The 19,621-nt window shown below is 40.0% G+C and overlaps 1 protein-coding gene across 1 annotated transcript in view; it reads right to left on the bottom strand.

Annotated features, from left to right (window-relative positions):
- tmem178bb (transmembrane protein 178Bb) overlaps nt 1-19,621 on the bottom strand; it is a 109,854-nt gene that overhangs the window by 3,296 nt on the left and 86,937 nt on the right. The window contains exon 3 of the mRNA XM_053508702.1: nt 3,595-3,732. Coding sequence (XP_053364677.1) covers nt 3,595-3,732 — 138 coding nt within the window. The remainder of the gene's footprint in view (nt 1-3,594; nt 3,733-19,621) is intronic.

Below are 19,621 nucleotides of genomic sequence, written 5' to 3'. Positions count from 1 at the left end.
GTGCACTTTTACCTAATAAGATCCACAACCCTAAAAGAAAAGAGTTAGATTTGTACTAAATACACCATAACTTTGAAACCAACTCGATTTAGCTCATTGGGAGTGCAGAAGCTTCATATGAGTCTCAGTAGATCTTTGGAATGCATTTGTAGATGGAACGAGGGTTGTGGAAATTGGCCTTGATTACTCTGTACTTGCATTCACGGTCGATGTGTAGAGCAAGAAAACTTATAACCACCGAGACGCATGGTAATGTACTTATATGCATCCCAATTTTCATTTAAGCAGACATCAAAAAATCTGTATTCTCCCTTTAAATCATTACCTCATGCAAACCTACTGTATAAACCTAACTTAAACTCAATGGCAGGCCAAACAACTGTCTTATATTCAGTCATTGCAACAAAATAGATCCTCCTCTCAAAAATCCTTGTGTCTTTTACTTACTCACCACCTATCCCGCTTTATTCTTATTCAGGGTCACGGAGGGCCTGGAGCCTATCCCAGGAGACTTAGGGCACGCGGCTGGGTACACTCTGGACAGGGTGCCAATCCATCTCAGGGCACACAGCCATTACGGGCAATTTGGGAACACCAATTAGCCTAATCTGCACGTCTTTAGACTGTGGGAGAAAACCGGAGGAAACCCACCAAGCACGGGGAGAACATGCAAACAGAGACAGGAATGGAGCCTGGGCGGGAATCAAACATGGACCCTGGAGGTCCAAGGCAACAGTACTAACCACTACACCACCAAGCTGCTGTTGTGTCTTTTATATAAAATTCGGATCCCTGAAAGTAATTCACAGCCGTGGGTGGATAAAACCATCCGCGATGCTCTGAAATCTCGCACCGCTGCCTACATCACGGGACACGCCTCGGGGGACATGGAACCATACAAGGCTGCGTCATACAGCGTCCGGAAGGCGGTGAAAGAGGCGAAGCAGCGCTACTGGAGGAAACTAGAGTCACAACTCCAACAGAGTGACTCTAGGAGCCTGTGGCAGGGATTAAGGACAATAACGGATTATAAAGCACCAACATCCGGTATGATAAACGCAGACGTGTCTCTGGCAGACGAGCTGAACACTTTCTATGCTCGCTTTGAGGCTGCAGCTAAAGACGCTAGCGATGCTAATGCTAGCGGCGCTAACGGCTGCAGACAGGAAGTCACTGCCAGCACCGGAAGCGCTTTCATCATCACCGAGCATGACGTGAGGAGAGCCTTCAAGAGAGTGAACACCAGGAAAGCAGCAGGACCAGACGGCATCTCAGGCCGCATTCTCAGAGCCTGCGCAGACCAGCTAGCACCTGTGTTCACTGAGATATTCAACATCTCTTTATCTCAGTCGGTGATCCCCACATGCTTCAAAGAATCCATCATTGTTCCTGTCCCAAAGAAACCACATCCTGCTTCTCTCAATGACTATCGCCCTGTAGCCCTCACCTCAGTAGTGATGAAGTGCTTTGAACGCCTGGTCAGAGACTTCATCATCTCCTCACTACCAGACACACTTGACCCACTACAGTTCGCTTATCGTCCAAACCGTTCCACGGACGATGCAATCTCTCATCTCCTCCATACATCTCTCACTCACCTGGACTCTCGGAGGGGGAATTATGTGAAAATGCTCTTTATCGACTACAGTTCTGCATTTAATACCATAATTCCCTCCACACTTACCACCAAGCTGGAGCACCTGGGACTCAGCTCATCAATGTGTCAGTGGATCTCCAATTTTCTGACTGGCAGACCACAGGCAGTAAGGATTGGCGGACATGTCTCAGCCTCCCTCACTCTCAGCACTGGAGCCCCCCAGGGTTGTGTTCTGAGCCCCCTGCTGTACTCTCTGTACACCTACGACTGCGTGGCCACTACCAGCTCCACCACCATCATCAAGTTTGCTGACGACACTGTTGTGGTGGGCCTGATCACGAACAAAGATAAGACGGCCTACCTGGAGGAGGTTGGAAATCTGGAGAACTGGTGCCAGAGAAACAATCTCCTCCTGAACGTCAGTAAGACAAAGGAGCTGATAGTGGACTTCAGTACAAAGCAGGTGAGGAACTACCAGACCCCCGTCATCAACAGGAGCCCAGTGGAGAGAGTGGACAGCTTCAGATACCTCGGTGTTTACATCATGCAGGACCTGGCATGGTCCTGTCACATCAACACCGTGTTAACACCGTGTTAAAAAAGGCCCGGCAGCGTCTCTACCACCTCAGACGCTTGAGAGACTTTAGACTGCCCTCCAAGGTGCTCAGGAATTTCTACTCCTGCACCATAGGGAGCATCCTGACGGGAAATATCACGACCTGGTTCGGGAACAGCACCATGCAGGACAGACGAGCTCTACAGAGGGTGGTGCGATCAGCTGAGCGCATCATCCGCATCGAGCTCCCTGACCTGCACTCAATCTACAGCAAGCGGTGCTTGACCAAGGCCAGGAAGATCGTGAAGGACCTCAGCCACCCCAATAGCGGACTGTTTACTCTGTTGCGGTCTGGGAAGCGATTCCGCTCCTTGAAGGCCAACACAGAGAGACTAAGGAGGAGCTTCTTCCCGCAGGCAATAAGGTCTCTCAACCACAACCACGAACTAACACAATCTTTTCATAATTGACCAAATCTATCAATCTTTTCACATCCATGAACACTATGGACACTTACACGCTCACCTTCCTTCATATCTACACTACATTTTGTACATCTACATCCTGGACCATTGCACAAAGACACTTTAATAACTTTGCACACCTACCTTCACAACTACACTACATGTTTACGTTTACATCCTGGACCAGTGCACAAAGACACTTTAATAACCTCTGCACAAAGACACTTTGTTCTATGCATATTTGCACACCAGTACAGTATATTTCAATTTGTACAGTATATTTCTATTTTTATGCACATCATATTTCTATGTACAGTATATTTCTATTTTTATGCATATCATATTTCTATTTTTATTTCTAGTTCCATTTTTTTTCTAGCACATTTCTATTTTTATTTTTAGTTCTATTTTTTCCTAGTTTAATTTAATTTTTTTATTTAATTTCTATCGTATTCTTATTTGTAAACTTTACTTCTCTTTTAGGGTCAATAGCAGTCGTATAATGCATTTCACTACATTTCGTACTGTGTATGTTTGTGTATGTGACAAATAAAATTTGAATTTGAATTTGAATTTGAAATCCTTGAATAACAGTGTACCAGTATCTAAATTTACTAAAGCGGTATGTCACTGTAGCAGTGAGAACTAACTCACTGCAGCACACTACTGCTAGACATGCTTCAACATTAGGAAACGCTAAAATATTTGATTTTTATGAAATTTATTGTACTCTTTAATAAGCAATAAGCAAAGAAGCATCACAGAAATTGTTTGACAAACTTTTTACTAAGACTATCTACAGTTTTTTGTGCATAAATGTTGTATTGTTTGTTTTTGACTTTAAATAATGTTCCTTGGGAGACAAAATAAGGTTACATTTTTTCATTTTGTACACAATACCACAGTCTCAGATATACAGTGACTCATAATAGATACCCTCTGAGAGTGTGTGCATGTGTGTTAGGTATTGGACTCACCACCCATGAGGAAGAGCAGACCCGCCACATACTGCATCAGGCCTCGGTCCCAGCAGCAGCCGAGCATGCCAATGATCCAGCCAAATAGGATGATGGCTACGGCCATGCCCATGAAGCCCGCTGTCATCCTGCGCAGGTCTGTAGGAATACACACACACACACACACACACATAACACCAGGTCAAGTCCACTGCAATTCACAGCTCAAGAGCTCCTAATACTGAAGGAAGGATGAGAGTCTGAAATAATTGCTTCTTCTGGAGAACTGCTGATTTAAAAGTACAGAAATTTGGTCTCAAAGTTGCTGTTTTTATGTGTGTTTTAACTTGTTATTATAAGTTCGTGTTTACGTGTTAATGAAACAATTCTCATTCCTACTGCCATTGTGTTGGTTTGATATGGATCATTTAATGCAAAAGCTTTACATTTTGAAGCCAAGAATGCTTCAATAAAATTAGTGATTTGAAAAATAATCGAAACATGAGAGCAGCTATCCAATGGAATTTTTGTGTAGTAAAAATTAAATTTGTTTAATTTTCAGCAGAATGAAGTCCATGTTTTTCTATCTATCCATCCATCCATCCATCCATCAAATCACCAGCTGGATTAAACTAAGCAAATAAGTAAGAGCCTTCCCTTGCATTATTACTGCAGTCAGTAATATGAATTAGATAACAACAAGTAATTTAACCCTAAATCCAACATTTATCCCTGAATATTAACATATCCTGCGGTCAAGGCAAAGATGTTACTCTGTTTCAGAAGAGTCAAATTATTAGCCTGCATCAAGCACAAAAAAAAAAAAAAACGACTAAGGAGATTACCGAAATGACTAAAATTAGGTTAGGAACTGAAAAACGCTGAACCATCATCATTGAGGAAGAAATGTGGTCTGAAAAACATCCTGAATAAGTGTGATGGGAGATCACTTAAAGGCTTAGTGAAGTCAAATAGTAAAAAAAAAAGAAAAAAAAAACAGTAGAACTCACAGAACTCATGTTTTAAAGTGACAGTAAGAGCATTTCCTCTCTCTCTCACACACACACACACACACACACACACACACACGAACAATGTGAAGAGAACTCAAGGGATTGGGACTAAACAGCTGTGTAACCTTAAGCTGTAAAAAACCCAATCAGCGAGGCTAATCAGAAAAAAGGCAGTTCACTCAAGATCTGTATTGATGATACATAATTCATGATATATAAATATATACAAGTCATAATCTGGGGTTGTTTTAGTCGGTCAGGTCTAGGTTCAGCAACATTATGTGACAATAAAATGAAGTCAGCTGATGACCTGAATGTACGGAATGACCAGTTTTTTTTTCTCTCCTGATGGCACGGACATATTCCAAAATGACGATGCCAGGAATCATCGGCTCAAATTGTGAAAGAGTGTTTCAATTAATGTGGACGGAAATAAATGTTGTAACATTGCATAAGCTTACTGAAATGATGCCACAGACATAATCAAAGCAAAAGGTGGTTCAAAAACATGTTAGTGTGTGATTTGTTTTGGCAGAGTGTTTGTGTGCGTGTGTGTGTGTGTGTGTGTGCGTGTGCGCCAGCGTGTGCATATGAATGAGTGTGTAGGTGTGTAGAGGAGAATCAAAGCCACATGCGGTGTATTTATTAGGGTCATCTCTGTAAGCTTGAGGCCAGGTCACACAGCTTGGGCGTCTGTGTGCTGTTTCTTAATCTCACAGTTGAGTTCTCTCAGTGTGCTCCTCTCAGTGTGAGTGGCCCAAAAGCCCAGAGACAGCAGCCGGATGTGAAAAGGTTACGAGCTTTTCCTCAGAGAGAAGGACCGGAGATAATGGATGAAAGCAGGCTGGAGACAGAAGACCTTATTTGAACTTCCCTAGTGAGACGCCTTCGCTTTGACATCACTGTTTTACACAGGCTGTCACTGCGGAGATGGGTTTCGGATCCAACTATGACATACCGATCAAAGCAGATTGCTCTTATTTTAGTTTGCTTTGTCATTCTTGCACACACACACACACACACACACACAGCTGCTTGATGCTTAAATCATTGTATTCAAATATATTTTTGTTTTTACTTTTTAAATACAAAATGACCAAAACCTTCATGACGTCATTGTTGCTCTATCACCCCTAAATCCTGATGTACTCCAACCATGTACACAATGTCTTCAAAACTCTTTCCTAAATGTATTGTGGATTTTCTGGGCTACAGTCCCAAACGCAAGGGCTGGCAAAAGCTTTTAGATAATCTCCATACTGTATATTCATAATGACACACAAAAAACAAGGAATCCAAATTTTCTTCAATTAAAATGATGGATCAAGGTAGACCTGATTAAAAACAGCTATCTTGGCATGTTCAGCACGGCACAATAAAAAGAATTCGTCCTCTTGATTGTAAGTTCAAACCCACCGTACGTGGTCCGAAGCCAAGGAAACTACAGTACTCTATGGAAGTATTGAGCCAACCCAATTTCTTCATATTTTCTTCCAAATATCTAGACTTTCTGGTATTTTTCTGTAGTCATGAGGAATAGTGCTCCAGGCTTCCTGACGGACTTTTTTTTGGCTCTCATTTTCACTCCAGTCCCTGTACCTGAGCAGTTTTAGAGGAACATGTTTTGCTTGTTAAACCACACAGTGACCTATGAATCATTCAAGCATTAAAAGAATCTTCCAACTTAAGGCATGATCCGGTGAGAAACATGTGCAGATGATGGAAGGTGATCAGGCTGGTGATTAGTATAAATAATAGGGTGATGCTGAATGCTGAGTGGTTGGAACAGACGAGAGGGGAAATGAGGTCGCTGCTGAGGTTGTAAACATTTATTCCCATTTCTTTAAATAACGATCATAATCGACTGGCTTTCTCTTTCTGTCCTTTCAATCAGAGCAAGTATATCCCTTCATGGTGCTTTTGAGCGTACAGTATGTATGTATAAGGCAGGTACAGTATTGTTAGCCTTCATTCGCCCCAGTTGGTTACTGTTGTATGAGAACAGAGAGTTAGCTAGTGGGTGGCAATTGAAAGCCGACAATATTAGAGAAAAAAATTGGGGACAAATACAAAAAAGAAGAAGAAGAAAAAAAAAACAGTAAGCCCTCTGGGTAAGCATTTTAGTTGTTCTGTTGCACACGCTGTTTCATTGGTCGCCCCTGCTGCTTAAGGCACTTAACCTTAGTAAAGAAATATTTCACGTGAATATAAAAAGAGCCTTATGTGATTAGAGTACGTTCTGCCAATCATGACCTGTTTGTGGAGATTTAATAGTGTTCTCTGAGTGGGCACAGCTACACTCGGTGCTTTCCTAGTACTAAGAAATTGCATATGAACCCTGAGCACAGGGAGAAAGGCGAGTCTTTGTTTAAGGTCTGAGAACATTTTGATGCAGGGTACACTGGAAAGGTCCTGGGACCAAAGCGAAGCGATGTCACCGTGCAAAACCAGCTGCTGCATTGAGATTTGAGTCAAACAGCATTTAGCAAATCTTTTAATCCATTTGATATACAGTAGCTGTCTGTCCAGGCGTTCTTCTTTTTTCTTGCCTTTTGTGAAAGGGTGAATTAGAGCGTTGACAATGGGTGCTCTCCAGCGCGTGAATGTGCTTTGGTGCTCTCTTGCGCATGAAAGCAGAGGTGTGTAATTATGTATGCAGAAAGATCCGGCAATTAGGTCTCGTCTGAATATAGAGTGTGTGACAGCGAGGATGAGCTGTCATTACATGATGCGGGAGCTTGTTTTATCACAGTTGTGATGTCTTTGATGGTGAAATGTTGAAGCTTCGTGCAAAACAGACCATAGCATGTAGATGAAAGACATTTAAACAACAAAAAAAGTCAACTTTTATTACAAAGGAAATTTGGACGCCCCTGCAAATTGCGTGTTAACTATGAAGATTGATATGCAAGTTGTTTGGGTGGATGTTTCATTTAATTTATGCTAACAACATCTCCCTCCAGATAGCGCTGATTACTTCAGCCCTGGAAAGATTGCAGCGGCACACCATGCTGAAGTTACTCTGAATGTTGATGCTTTGTATTCATATTTATCTAATGCTTTGACACGTGTTAAAGTAACTTATTCTCTTTTGGCTGTCTGTACTAGTTGGGAATTCTTTGATTGGACAGGAATACGACAAGCGGTGCTTTATTGGACAAGGGTTCCCATAGAGGATGCTTTACCTCTATGGGTCATGTAAAATATATATATATATAGTATTGGGTATATACAGTATTGGAGAGAAGAACTATTCTAATTGCAAACCAATCATTAGCAATATGCCAATATTTATGAAATAAATATAAGTTTAAGTTAGATTGTGACCATTTCTGTCCAAATATGCATTCAGCTCTAATACAGTAACGACTATCACCTGGCAGAAAGGTGAAAAGTCATGACACCTTTACCCAATCACATTCTGTGAAAATGTATTCATCTTCAGTAACTACTTTTTCCTGAGTGGATCCGAAGGCTGTCCCGAGAACCCTGGGTGTATACACACTGTTGTCTGGTCCAGATACATTCAGACACTCATTCACACCAATTTAGTTTGGAATCGAACCGGGAACCTTGAAGCTGTAAAACAATTAACAAAGTTACAGCTGATTTTGTAAAAGTAAAGCTGTTATGAGGTGCAAGGTAACTAATGAAGTTTTCTTCTTTACTGTACTTAGGTACAGTGTTCACATATACTGTATGTACCTTACTTGAGTAGCTATTACTGTATACTTTTTACTTTTACCCCACTACATCCTACCACAAATATCTGTACTTTCTACCGCACTACATTTGTGCATGGCATTGCGTTATATAACCACTTTGGTGTGTAGTATTTGAAGCGGTACCTGCTGACTTTTATAGGTAATTGCATGTTTTGCTTTCCCTTTATGAAATGCTTAATTATGTAGCAGGTGTTTGAAATCAGAGGCAAAGAAGGTTTCGGAAAGCGATGAAAACAGCAAATTTATGAGAAACAGAGAGAGAGTGAGAGAGAGAGCAAGTAATATTTTACCAGGGTATCTCTACGTTTACTCAAGTACAGGATTTGGGTAGTTAAGGGCCAGGGGTAGCTCAGTGGTTAAGGCATTGGACTACGGTTCGGAAGATCCCAGGTTTAAACCCCACAACCACCAAGTTGCCACTGTTGGGCCCTTGAGCAAGGCCCTTAACCCTCAACTGCTCAGATGTGTAATGAGATAAAAATGTAAGTCGCTCTGGATAAGAGCGTCTGCCAAATGCCCAAATGTAAATGTGTACTTTGCCCAACTTTAGATTCAACTTTATTGACACTGCATATGTATGGCACAAGGCAACGAAATAGAGTTAGCATCTAACCAGAAGTAAATTTGTCAGAGTGCAAAATAAATTACATATGTAAACAGTACACAATGAAGGAGTTTTATACAATGAGTGCAAATGATTATAGGAGGCTGCAATAAAGGAAGGTATTGTATACCATGATAAAAAGTTTTTATATGTGAACAGTGCACAAAGAAGGAGTTATGTACAATGAGTGCAAATGATTATAGATGGATACAATAAAGAAAGATGTTGTACAGTATACCATGGTTATGATATTTGTGGTTTGAAAAGTTTATATACAGAGATACAGAGTCAGCCAAAAAATGTACACACACCTCAGGAAAAATAAATGTGTATAAATATTTTAATACTACATTTATTGCAATATGTTTTATATTATATATATATATATATATATATATATATATATATACAAACACACACACTGATGATAATATGATAATGTTATTAAAATTGTATTAATATAATATACATCATACTTAATGTGAAATATCAGAGTAGTTACAACAGTGGCTGATGCAGCAGCGGCTGAAATCCGGTAGGTTGGTGATATCATCTCACAGTGAAGCCAAATTAATTATGCTTCTTTATATCACAAACACGCAGGCAGTATGAATAAACAGAGCATCGCTCCTCGTGCTAAACCTGAATTCCAATTTTCAAGAAGAAAAATATCTCTGAGGGAAAGCAAGCATGAGCAAGTCTGGCTAGATCTCTGGATCACCCAGTAACTAACAGGGGCTGAAATATGAAATAACATACAGGATATGACAGCACAGCTGATATGTGATGTGAAAATCTATTTGAATAAACTTTGCTTTCTTTCCTTTTCTCACACCAGGAAGAACACTAACAGGTTATACCTATCCATAGAGACCTGAGTTCCTGTTGTCACGAGGTAGTTCAGACAGCAGTGTACTCTATGTCTGTTTGTGTTCATGTAAGTGTGCACACACATATAAAATCTTTTCATGTTTTTTCCACATTTCCAACAATACAGTGTTTACATTTCTGTCCTTGAAGGCTTTTTTTTTTATAGCAAAGTGCTATTGGAAGAAATTTAGTCTGCACGAGATCACCACTGAGATCAACACTGCTTCTATATAACTATATTATTTTGATTTTTCTGATGCAGCTTGACTGCTCTCCGTAGTTTTCTTGAGATCCCATTGGACCAGTAACTTTTAGTTCCAAGTGGATAACAACCATGTTCATTTATTTACCCAAAAGCTCATGACAGGCAGAAAGCTGTTGCTTGGTCTTATCTGGCTCGTTAGCCTGCATTGTTCAAGCTCGTGCCTCTGTTTTCTTTTAATTATATGCTCTCGAAGTTGCCTCTGTAAATGAAAAGCTCTTAGGGAGAAAATGAGAATTTCAGGGTTTACGGGATAAAATGGCTTAGTTTATATTTTTCTTTTGCAACTACACACAATAGACGCATAATGACATGCATATCTGTTCACATTTAGCTGATTGGAGACAGACTTTATATATAGCTCTCTATACTTATGTTCAACTCCAGAGTTATTGGCATCCATTCAACAAAAGTGAAGGACATACCGTATTTGTAACATCCAACACTGGATTGTTATTTGACCTTGGTCATTGTCTGAAAAAAACCTTTTCAAAAGGATCTATATAACCTGTCCTAGAGCCTCTGTCACAATGTTCACATGTAGAAAAAATTCTACAGAATGACCCATGTTTGATTAGCACTTAAACCATGAAAGACCCTACTTGTCGTTCCTCTAATAAAATCATTATGTTGAACTTGTTTTTTTAAGTAAATATTTTTTCTTAAATGCAAAAAAAAAAAAGCCTTACTTAAAAATAATTTCCTTCGCACCACTTTGGTTGGTCATTTCATCATCCAAGAACATGGAGAAAAGAGCCTCATCACAAAGGTGACAGCTGGCATACATACGTACTGTACTGTAAGTCAGGTAATGGATATAAGTAAGGTTTGATTTAGAGATTCTGTAGAATGCTTTTTTTTTATGTCCATATAGTGACAGAGGCTCTTGCACAAGATATAATGTATAGATCTTTATTCAAAGGTTTATTTAGACAAAAACTAAGGTCAAATAATAATCCAGTATTGGATGGTACAAACATGGTATGAACATCAATTCAGGTGCCAATAATTTTTGGTAGTGTTAGCTCAGTAGTTTTAGGCTCTGAGGGGTGCCAATAATATTGAAATCAGTGTTTTGCAGGCAATTATTAAGAAACCTATTATAAAGAAACTCTTTTTGTTTTATTTAATAATTTTTCTGAATGTGGCAATAATTATAGAGTTGATTGTATGTAATGCATGTCCTTTTGTAGTGAGTTGATTTGTAATGATCTGGTATGTTCAAAAAGTTGTGCACATCATATCCTCGCTCCTTGCTTCAGAACTGCTGACCATCGTTACAGTTGCATTTGTTTTCTCGTCGTTCCGGTTGCCAGCTCCACCTCCTCTGGCTGGGAGCATGATTGAGATTAATTTCATTACCACATGTCAAGCGCCGCTAGTGAGAGAACAGTCACAGCCCCGAACCGAATTACACCCAGCAGGGGAGAAGGTAGTGAACGAAGCAATGTTCCTCATGCTGCATTTCCTGTGTGACAGTTTAAAAGTGAAAGGTCATGACGTCGCCCTGAGTCAGGTCTTTCCACAAGTTGAAAATAGCAGGTAAGAACAGGCACTGCCAAAGCCAGAATCCTTCTCCAAGGCAAGATAGCAGGCACGGCTTTCAGTCCTGACAGACTCATCGCTCAAAGGGTACAGTGTGGTAGTATTCATTAAGAAGGGGACAGTTAGGTCTAAAGGACGGAAAAGGAATGTGACCGTCAGTCAAAAGCTTGGGGATTTTTTCCTCAAGTTTTCCGTTAACTCCCTTCACCTCTGGCCTTCTCATTAGTTATTTTGATATACAGGGTGGGGGAAAAGTAACTAGGCTTTAAAAATTGGTAAATAAAGTCCATAATTCTAAAATGAATTTATTTAAACAAAGTGTACATCTACTTTAATATAAGCAAATCCTTAAATTTAAAAGTACAGTATGTATCAGGGGGGTGGGGCGGCACGGTGCTGTAGTGGTTAGCACTGTCGCCTTGTACCTCCAGGGTCTGGGTTCGATTCCCAGCCAGGTTCGATTCCCGTCTGTGTGCATGGAGTTTGCATGTTCTGCTCCGGGTTCTCCGGTTTCCTCCCACAGTCCGAAGACATGCAGATTAGGCTAATTGGCATTCCCAAATTGCCCGTAGTGTGTGGGTGAGTGTGAATGAGTGAGTGTGTGTGTCCGGAGAAATATGGGTATGGGAAATCCCCCGGGGCGGGATTAGCCATGGTGTGTCCTTGTCTCTTCAGCTTGAGGGTTTGAAGGAAAAGCAAGATGCACACACTGCTCTTCTTAAAGAGGTTACCCAGCGTCTTGATGCACTTGAGCACAAGTTTGATGAGAGAAGACCGCAGGAAGAGTCAAGCCATGTGCATAAAAGAGCTAAGAGGGCGCATAACGTGGGCATTGCGGTAAGTTGAGTTTTATGTTACCTGACAATATAGTAGGAAATTATACCTCGCCAAGTTAGCCTAAGCACTTGGCTACACAACTACTTTTTGTTACAAATTTAACAGTTTGTCACTTCCGAATTATACAATGTTGTTTAAAATGTATATATTATAGCGTTTTCAACATTACAGGGAGCTGTAAGGAGCCTCCATAATTCAGAAAACAACCCACATAAATACGATCCACAAACTGGGTAAGAATGTTGTTTCTTTACATGCTATGTATAAGGTTTTACATAACCATTTTAAATGTAATCAATGACACTACTCTCTTTCCACACAGAATACGTTTACTTCATGATCAGGCAGTGATGACATACAGTATCCGCTGGAGGAATTAAAGATGACTTTTGCAGATGCAGACCCTGAGTGTATAAAGGGTAATCAGAAATTGTTATTGTAATTATTTTCATGTCCCTTTATTTTTGTCCCTCTAATATGTTTGAATTGTTTCTGTCACTTATCTGATTTTTGTTTAATCCAGCATTTTACAGGTAGGGTATAGGGTCTATCTACATACCTGCCCAATAACCAATCAAATCACTAAGTTAATGAGGGCTTGGGTTGGGCTAAATAAAAAGTAGTGACTAGGTAATGTCCCAATAAATATCAAGGTTTTGAAAGTGTTTTTTTTTTTTTTAAACAACCAATCAATGTTGAGATAAAAACACAATCGGGCAGAGCAGAGTTGTGCTCAGGTCTAAAATGCAAATGGGGCTTGAGGTGTGAATGTCTCCTGACAAAATCCTTGAGTGGATTATTTGCCATGGCAACAAATGGCTGTACCATGGAAGGATTCCTCAACAAGATACATCCGAATTGTTATCAATCCGGAAGTATCCTAGCTTGATGGAATTTGATGTATACGCTCAATGGTACTTGTAGATACTTCCAAAAATCAGTAGTGTATACGGGAGTTTCCTAGTACAGATACACCTCTTTTCATGCAGTGTGCCTTGTGCCCTAAGTCTCCTGGGATGGACTCCAGGCCTCCGTGACCCCGAATACAGGATAAAGCGGTATAGATGATGAGTAAGTATGTGATGCACCAGTTTCTTCAAACAGAAATAAATGAAATGCACAATCTTTTAAAGGAAGGTTTTTGGGATATTGCTGAAAACCTTCTGAATCTTAATGCCTCTAAGTCTTAGTCTCTAAGGCTTTGTCCTGTACACTCCCTCCTTTGCGTAGCCCCCCAGGGAAAAAAAAACACATGGAGTGAGATCCGGACATTTTGGAGGCCATTGATGAGGTCAGCGTTGTCTCAGCCAACGTCCTGGAAAATGCTGGTCTAACCAGAGCAAAATGGGGTGGTGCTCCATTATTAGTTAGTTAAGTTAAGTTAAACAAGGCCTTTATTGGTTACATATACATTACTGCATAGTGAAATTCTTTATTTGCATATCCCAGCATTGCTGGGGTCAGAGCTCAGAGACAGCCATGATACAGGGCCCTCTGGAGCAGATAGGGTTAAGGGCCTTGGTCAAGGGCCAAACAATGGCAACCTGCTGATCTTCATCATATGATCTAAATCATATAGCCATTAAATATTGCCTAGTTAATTTTTGCCCACCCTGTGGATCTACATTTCTTAAAAGCTGTGGATCTCTATTCAAAATTGGCAACTTAGATCTAAGAACTATACTCAAATGTGATGTCAGTATTTTCACAAGCTTAAGCTGATTATCTTGACTCCCCATTCAGAATATGCAAAAAACCTGGATGTAGTTCATGACTCAAATATCACCAGATGTTTATTGGCTACATGTGTCCAAGAGTATCTAAACCTTGTTGCATTCAGCCAAAAAAAAGTGGGGGGCGGATGCAGACTGAAGAAGAAAATATTTTTCTGTTTGCATTAAAATATATTGTGAAGCAACAGGAGACATTTAAAAAAAAAAAAAAAAGAGAAAGCGTGAGAAGATGGCTCGTATTGACATATACTGTATGTCATGTGTGAAAAGTTAGGTGACAAACCCACTGATTAGCGTGCTAGCTGGAGTTTCTGGCAGTTGCCATGGTAACATTCTCTCAGTCACCCACATCTGGATAGTGATCTGGAGTGATAGGTTTACTCCTGAAGCTGGCGACTGGTGTGTGGTGTGTATTTTGTCAAATACAGAGGTTAACAATACAGCTGAGTGGAGTCTTGTCATGCTTTTGTCTCACAGTCAGATTGCAGGGAAGGCAATTAGCCGGCAACACAAATATTTCCGCCACCCATTTAATTAGTCTAAATTGTGATGATTGCAGCTGTGGAGAGCGGTGATTGCATTTGCTGCTAAGTGCTGTGAGTTATTGTTCACTCTTGTGGATCAGGATATAGCTTTTTCTAAAGCCACTCTACGCTTGTTAGGGAAGGTACCACTATGACCACAAGGATCATTGCTGATTCCATAGCCGTCTTGTGTAGCAAATACCAATTTCAGAAAAAGAAAAAAAAAAAGAAAAGAAAATAGTGCCACTCCTTGAGAGAACCAATGGGCTGTTTGTACATCGGACTTGAATAAGGTTTTACAAACCCTAAGATCACAATCAAATACGAAAAAGAATACATTCAAATTAAAATGGTTGTGTGTTTAGTTAAAATTAAAAAGTTATAAAAAAAATATTACTTCAAAGTATTAAATGCATACAGTTGAGAACTTTGAGCTTATTTAAAACTTTATGGTTTAATATCTTAAAGTCACAAAATTGTCAAGTGGAACAGAGTAACTTTCAAGGTCTTGAAAAGACTGCTTAATAAAATGAACAAATTCCCATAACCCAAAGTTAACCAGATGAGGATAGGTTCCCTTTTGAGTCTGGAAGCTCTTAAGGTTTCTTCTTTATTCTCTCTTTTTTTCTTGGCCTCTTCTGTCACCTCTGGCTTGCTCATTAGGGAATTAAATCTACATTTCTATTTCAGTATAGCTTCTTCGGGACAGTGTCTGCTGCTAAAAGTCAATCTACCCCCCCGCCCCCCAAAACAAACAAACAAACAAACAAACAAACAAACAAAGTATATACTGTACGTTGTATACAAAATAGAATTAAAGTCTGCAATGGATGTTTATAGATATTTTTGGTACTCCTGCCCTCCATGCACTATCAACTTCATTCTCCACACAATAGAGGAGAAATTGGATGGGGCGGATTAATAACCATTTTTAATCAAGCGTCATGGTTGAGCAGTTTAATGGAGTCGTGCATGGCTGGGTAAGTGCTGATAGGAATACTTTTTTTCTGTATGACTGGAGAAAGGGGTTGGTACTGAGAGTCTATCAGTCAAACTGGACTGTAACCCCTTCACATTGGATCACTGTGGTGTCAATTTAAATGACCTGGGACCCAAAAAACAGTTCACCTTTTCACTCGGTCAAGACAGTAGCTGTATTATTTCAGGAAGTGCGTTTTACCTTAAATTCTATGAATAAGCAATAAAACTTTTTAAACACTCAGACAAGTTTTTTTTTTATTGTACTTTGCTTTGTATCTGCCCAGGTATACAACAATTACTGTACTACAGTCCCATTGCCAGCTCCGCATCTTACTTAGATTAGCCTTCCTGGTGAATTTCTGGGCAGTGAAGTGGTACTCAACAGTGTCAAGTCACGGACTGAAACAAGACAATAGCTGCCAAAAGTTAATCACGTCACCTGCCATTCATCCGCCACCAAGACAACCACGGCCGGGGATGGATCGGCCGAGGTGATCGCTATTGGCCGTGACAGCTGCATGACTTCGTTTATTCTGATCTCTTAGGCTGGGTGATGTATGAGGCCACCCGGAGTAAAACTCTTGAGGGAACGATTTTCTGTCGGTGTGCTTTAAGGCGAGGCCACCGTGATCAACGCCAATCATTCCGTCATTCTTCAATAGCACTGGGCAGCTGACGTTGCTGCCATGGCATCGTGACACGTGTGGGATTATGGGATCTGTGAGTTTATGCACTGCTGTCAGCTAGCTTGGTGCTTGAGTGCTCACGCACAGCAGTGGATTTGCATAGTGAGAGGTGGGCTAAGCTGAGAGAGATTTAAAGGGAGCGCCATGGAAAGCAAAGAAGAAAAAGCTGAGATAAATCATAAGAGGAGAAAAGAGCTAGCTAATAACGGCATGGAATCTGCTAGTGAGGAAGTGCGGGCTTGGGGCTTAGAATAAGCCTAAACACATGGCAATGCATCAAAGGTCATGGCAGCCAAGGACAGAAACAATGGATAATTTCGAATCTGCATCATAAGTGCATGGTATAGACCTACAGTTAAGAATAATTCTGAGGTTAATCACTGTGGTGTATGGGCAGGTACTGTATGTTAAACTGTTTAACATGACCTTGTCTCATGACATATCTATTGCTTTTGCATTATCCTTGTGTGTGTGTGTGTGTAGAGATCACTGTGTTATATTTATGTTTTTATGTTTATATAGTTCAATTTTTTTACACTGTGAGTATTAAAGTTATTTTTTTCTTTGCTTAGTTGGGCTCTGTATGCCTGTATTCCTGTTAAAAAATAAATAACAAAGAACAAATTATCAAAGACTGAGTCGTCATTTGCCCTTTAACTTCACACGTGTTCCCCTTTAACAAGCTTGTACTATTATATGGACGCTAATCTGATTTATAAACTCTGATTTATTTCCATTACCTACATAGTCTAGCCTGTTTGTTAATCACCCTAACCATTGCAACAAATTTTTAAAGAATTAAACAACAAATCCAAACGTGTATTTAATACCTGGATATATTTATTGTTGGATGAATTTTAGTGTATTTTGATCTGTGGTCAATTAACTTACCTTCTTATACCAATGTTGTCAGATTAAGAACTCAAATGTGAAAAAATTAAATCCAGCTAGAGCTGCATGATTCATGATGATCACAAAATCACAATGCAACAAAAGTCATGTTTAAAATTTAGTATCCCCTTATCATTTCCATTTTCATAAGGTATGTAAGTAATATTATGACAAGTGAAAAGCATTCAAGACAAGTTCCAATCTCAGGAGTCGACATCTCAGAAAGACAAATACAAAAAACAAAGAGGTAAATGTCAGACCCTACAGGCCTTATTGAGCATGATAAATGGTAAAGTCCATGACAGCACAATTAGAAGAAGACTGAACAAGTATGGTTTGCTAGAAAAAGTTGGACAGGAGAACGCCTCTTCTGTTTAAAAAGAACATGACACAACAACTGAGGTTCACAAAACTGCATCTGAACAAACAGGGCCTTCATGCCCCGTGCCATGTTTGGTGAAAACCAAACAGCATTTTAATAAAAACACCTCATACCCAATGTCAAGCACAGCAGTGGAGGGTTGATGATTTGTCCTTTGTTTTGCATCAGAGGATCTGGGCATCTAGCAGTCATTAGGTTGACAGTGAACTCCTTTATATACGTACAGTACCTGATTATTCTAGAGGCAAATGTGAGGCTGTCTGTCTGACAGCTAAAACTTTGGGCCAAAATTAGGACCTGCAACAGGACAATGATTCAAAACACATTAATAAAGCTAGATCAGGAAGGCTAAACAATAAAATAACCATGGTTTTGAAAGGCTCTAATCAAAATCCAGACCTAAACCCAACTGAAATAGTCATCCTTAAGAGAGCTATGCATAAGCCATGATACAGGCTTTATCAGTTTTACAGTTTTAGAGGGGGGGAATGAAACAGGAGTTAGAGAAAGTGCTTATGACACGCACAGGAAGACCTTTCCGTTTGGGGATTGCGTGGGATTATTAATTTGAAACTTAAAAGGAAATAAAAGAAAAGTGAAAACAAAATAAACAGAGCTTTGCTGTCTACGCGAGAACATAAAAGGGCTCTGAAAAATAAAACAAAAACTATATTCTCTCAGGGCATTCGCCCTTACCGAGGATTTATAGGAAAGCGAGAGAGAGAGAGAGAAAGAGTTTTGTCTGATATCTTACCAGTGCTACTTAAGCTACCTACCTGAGGTATCAGGACCCTTAAATAGACACGCCGCCAGGTGTGTCGCGTCCGATCTGATTGCCTTACGGCAGCGTTGCCTGGCAACCGCGTGTCTATGTGACCACGACTCTGCCTGTTTATAACTCCGCGGGGTAGCAGCCTGTGGATCTGCCCGCCGCTCCGCCCCTCGCGAGACCAGCGTTGTTACAGTAACAGCAAATTATAGCACAAACGATAACAATAATGGAATGGTCAAAAGTTATTTACAAAGAAAAAAATTAATTCTTAATTTATTGACTATTTATTGACCTATGCAAATATTATCCCCAATAAATTGCAGCCTTTTGCAATTAGATAATTGCGCAGGTCCATAATGCGCTTTCAATTTATTTTTATGCGATTAATTGTGCAGCACTAATTCCAGCGGACACCCAGGAGAGAGAGAGAGACGTAGAACAAAAAAAATACATATTGTCAAGCCCTATCTATTCCAGAAATGATGTGCCAGTGTAAAAAATTCATTTCCTTAATCTGACCCGAAATGTGTACAAACATCCTTGCCAGATGACACTATCCGTCCATCCTAAATGAATATTGACTTTGCTTCATCAGCATGGCCTTCAGATACAAAAGATAAATCAGATATGTCATCTCTCTAAATCGATCAGCATAGAAACACACTTCTAAACGGAATACTATCAATTTAGATTTTTGGCACAGATAACAGACACACTCACTTAAGACTCAAACATGCAAGACTCTGTGGACTTGACTTGATGTAAGTGAGATTAGAATTTTTAAACATTATATAACTGTAGCTGAAAATGACTAAATCCGAACATCCATTAATCAGTCTGTTTACAAGTTAAAGGATTAACTGGTTCTCGATTTGCAATTTCTATTAGTTCGTGATAGCTCCTAGAGATATGCCAATGACTTCTTGGACTGACAGAGAAAAAAACTATTCTGGGTTAGTCCCGTCTTGTGCAAGGAGCTACACTATAAACTGAGGATGATGAGATCCCAGGAGAAAGAAAAAGTTCCTTTTATACCCCGCTGCAGACAAAAAAGATCATAAAAAGACTAACTTCACCACGGACTTGTTCAAGCCTGACAGTGTGAACGAGTCTCTAAATGATTCTTGAACTCTGCCAGGATGCATCACTAGCAACCAGCAGTAACAATAATGCCATTCCCAGAACAGCAGATTTCTGTCATTAAGGCTTATGACAGTGCACGA

The sequence above is a fragment of the Clarias gariepinus genome, chromosome 12, assembly GCF_024256425.1.
Source record: "Clarias gariepinus isolate MV-2021 ecotype Netherlands chromosome 12, CGAR_prim_01v2, whole genome shotgun sequence".
Lineage (NCBI taxonomy): Eukaryota > Metazoa > Chordata > Actinopteri > Siluriformes > Clariidae > Clarias > Clarias gariepinus.
The sequence above is the reverse complement of the archived record's forward strand: the minus strand, read 5'-3'. Positions and strand labels throughout refer to the sequence as shown.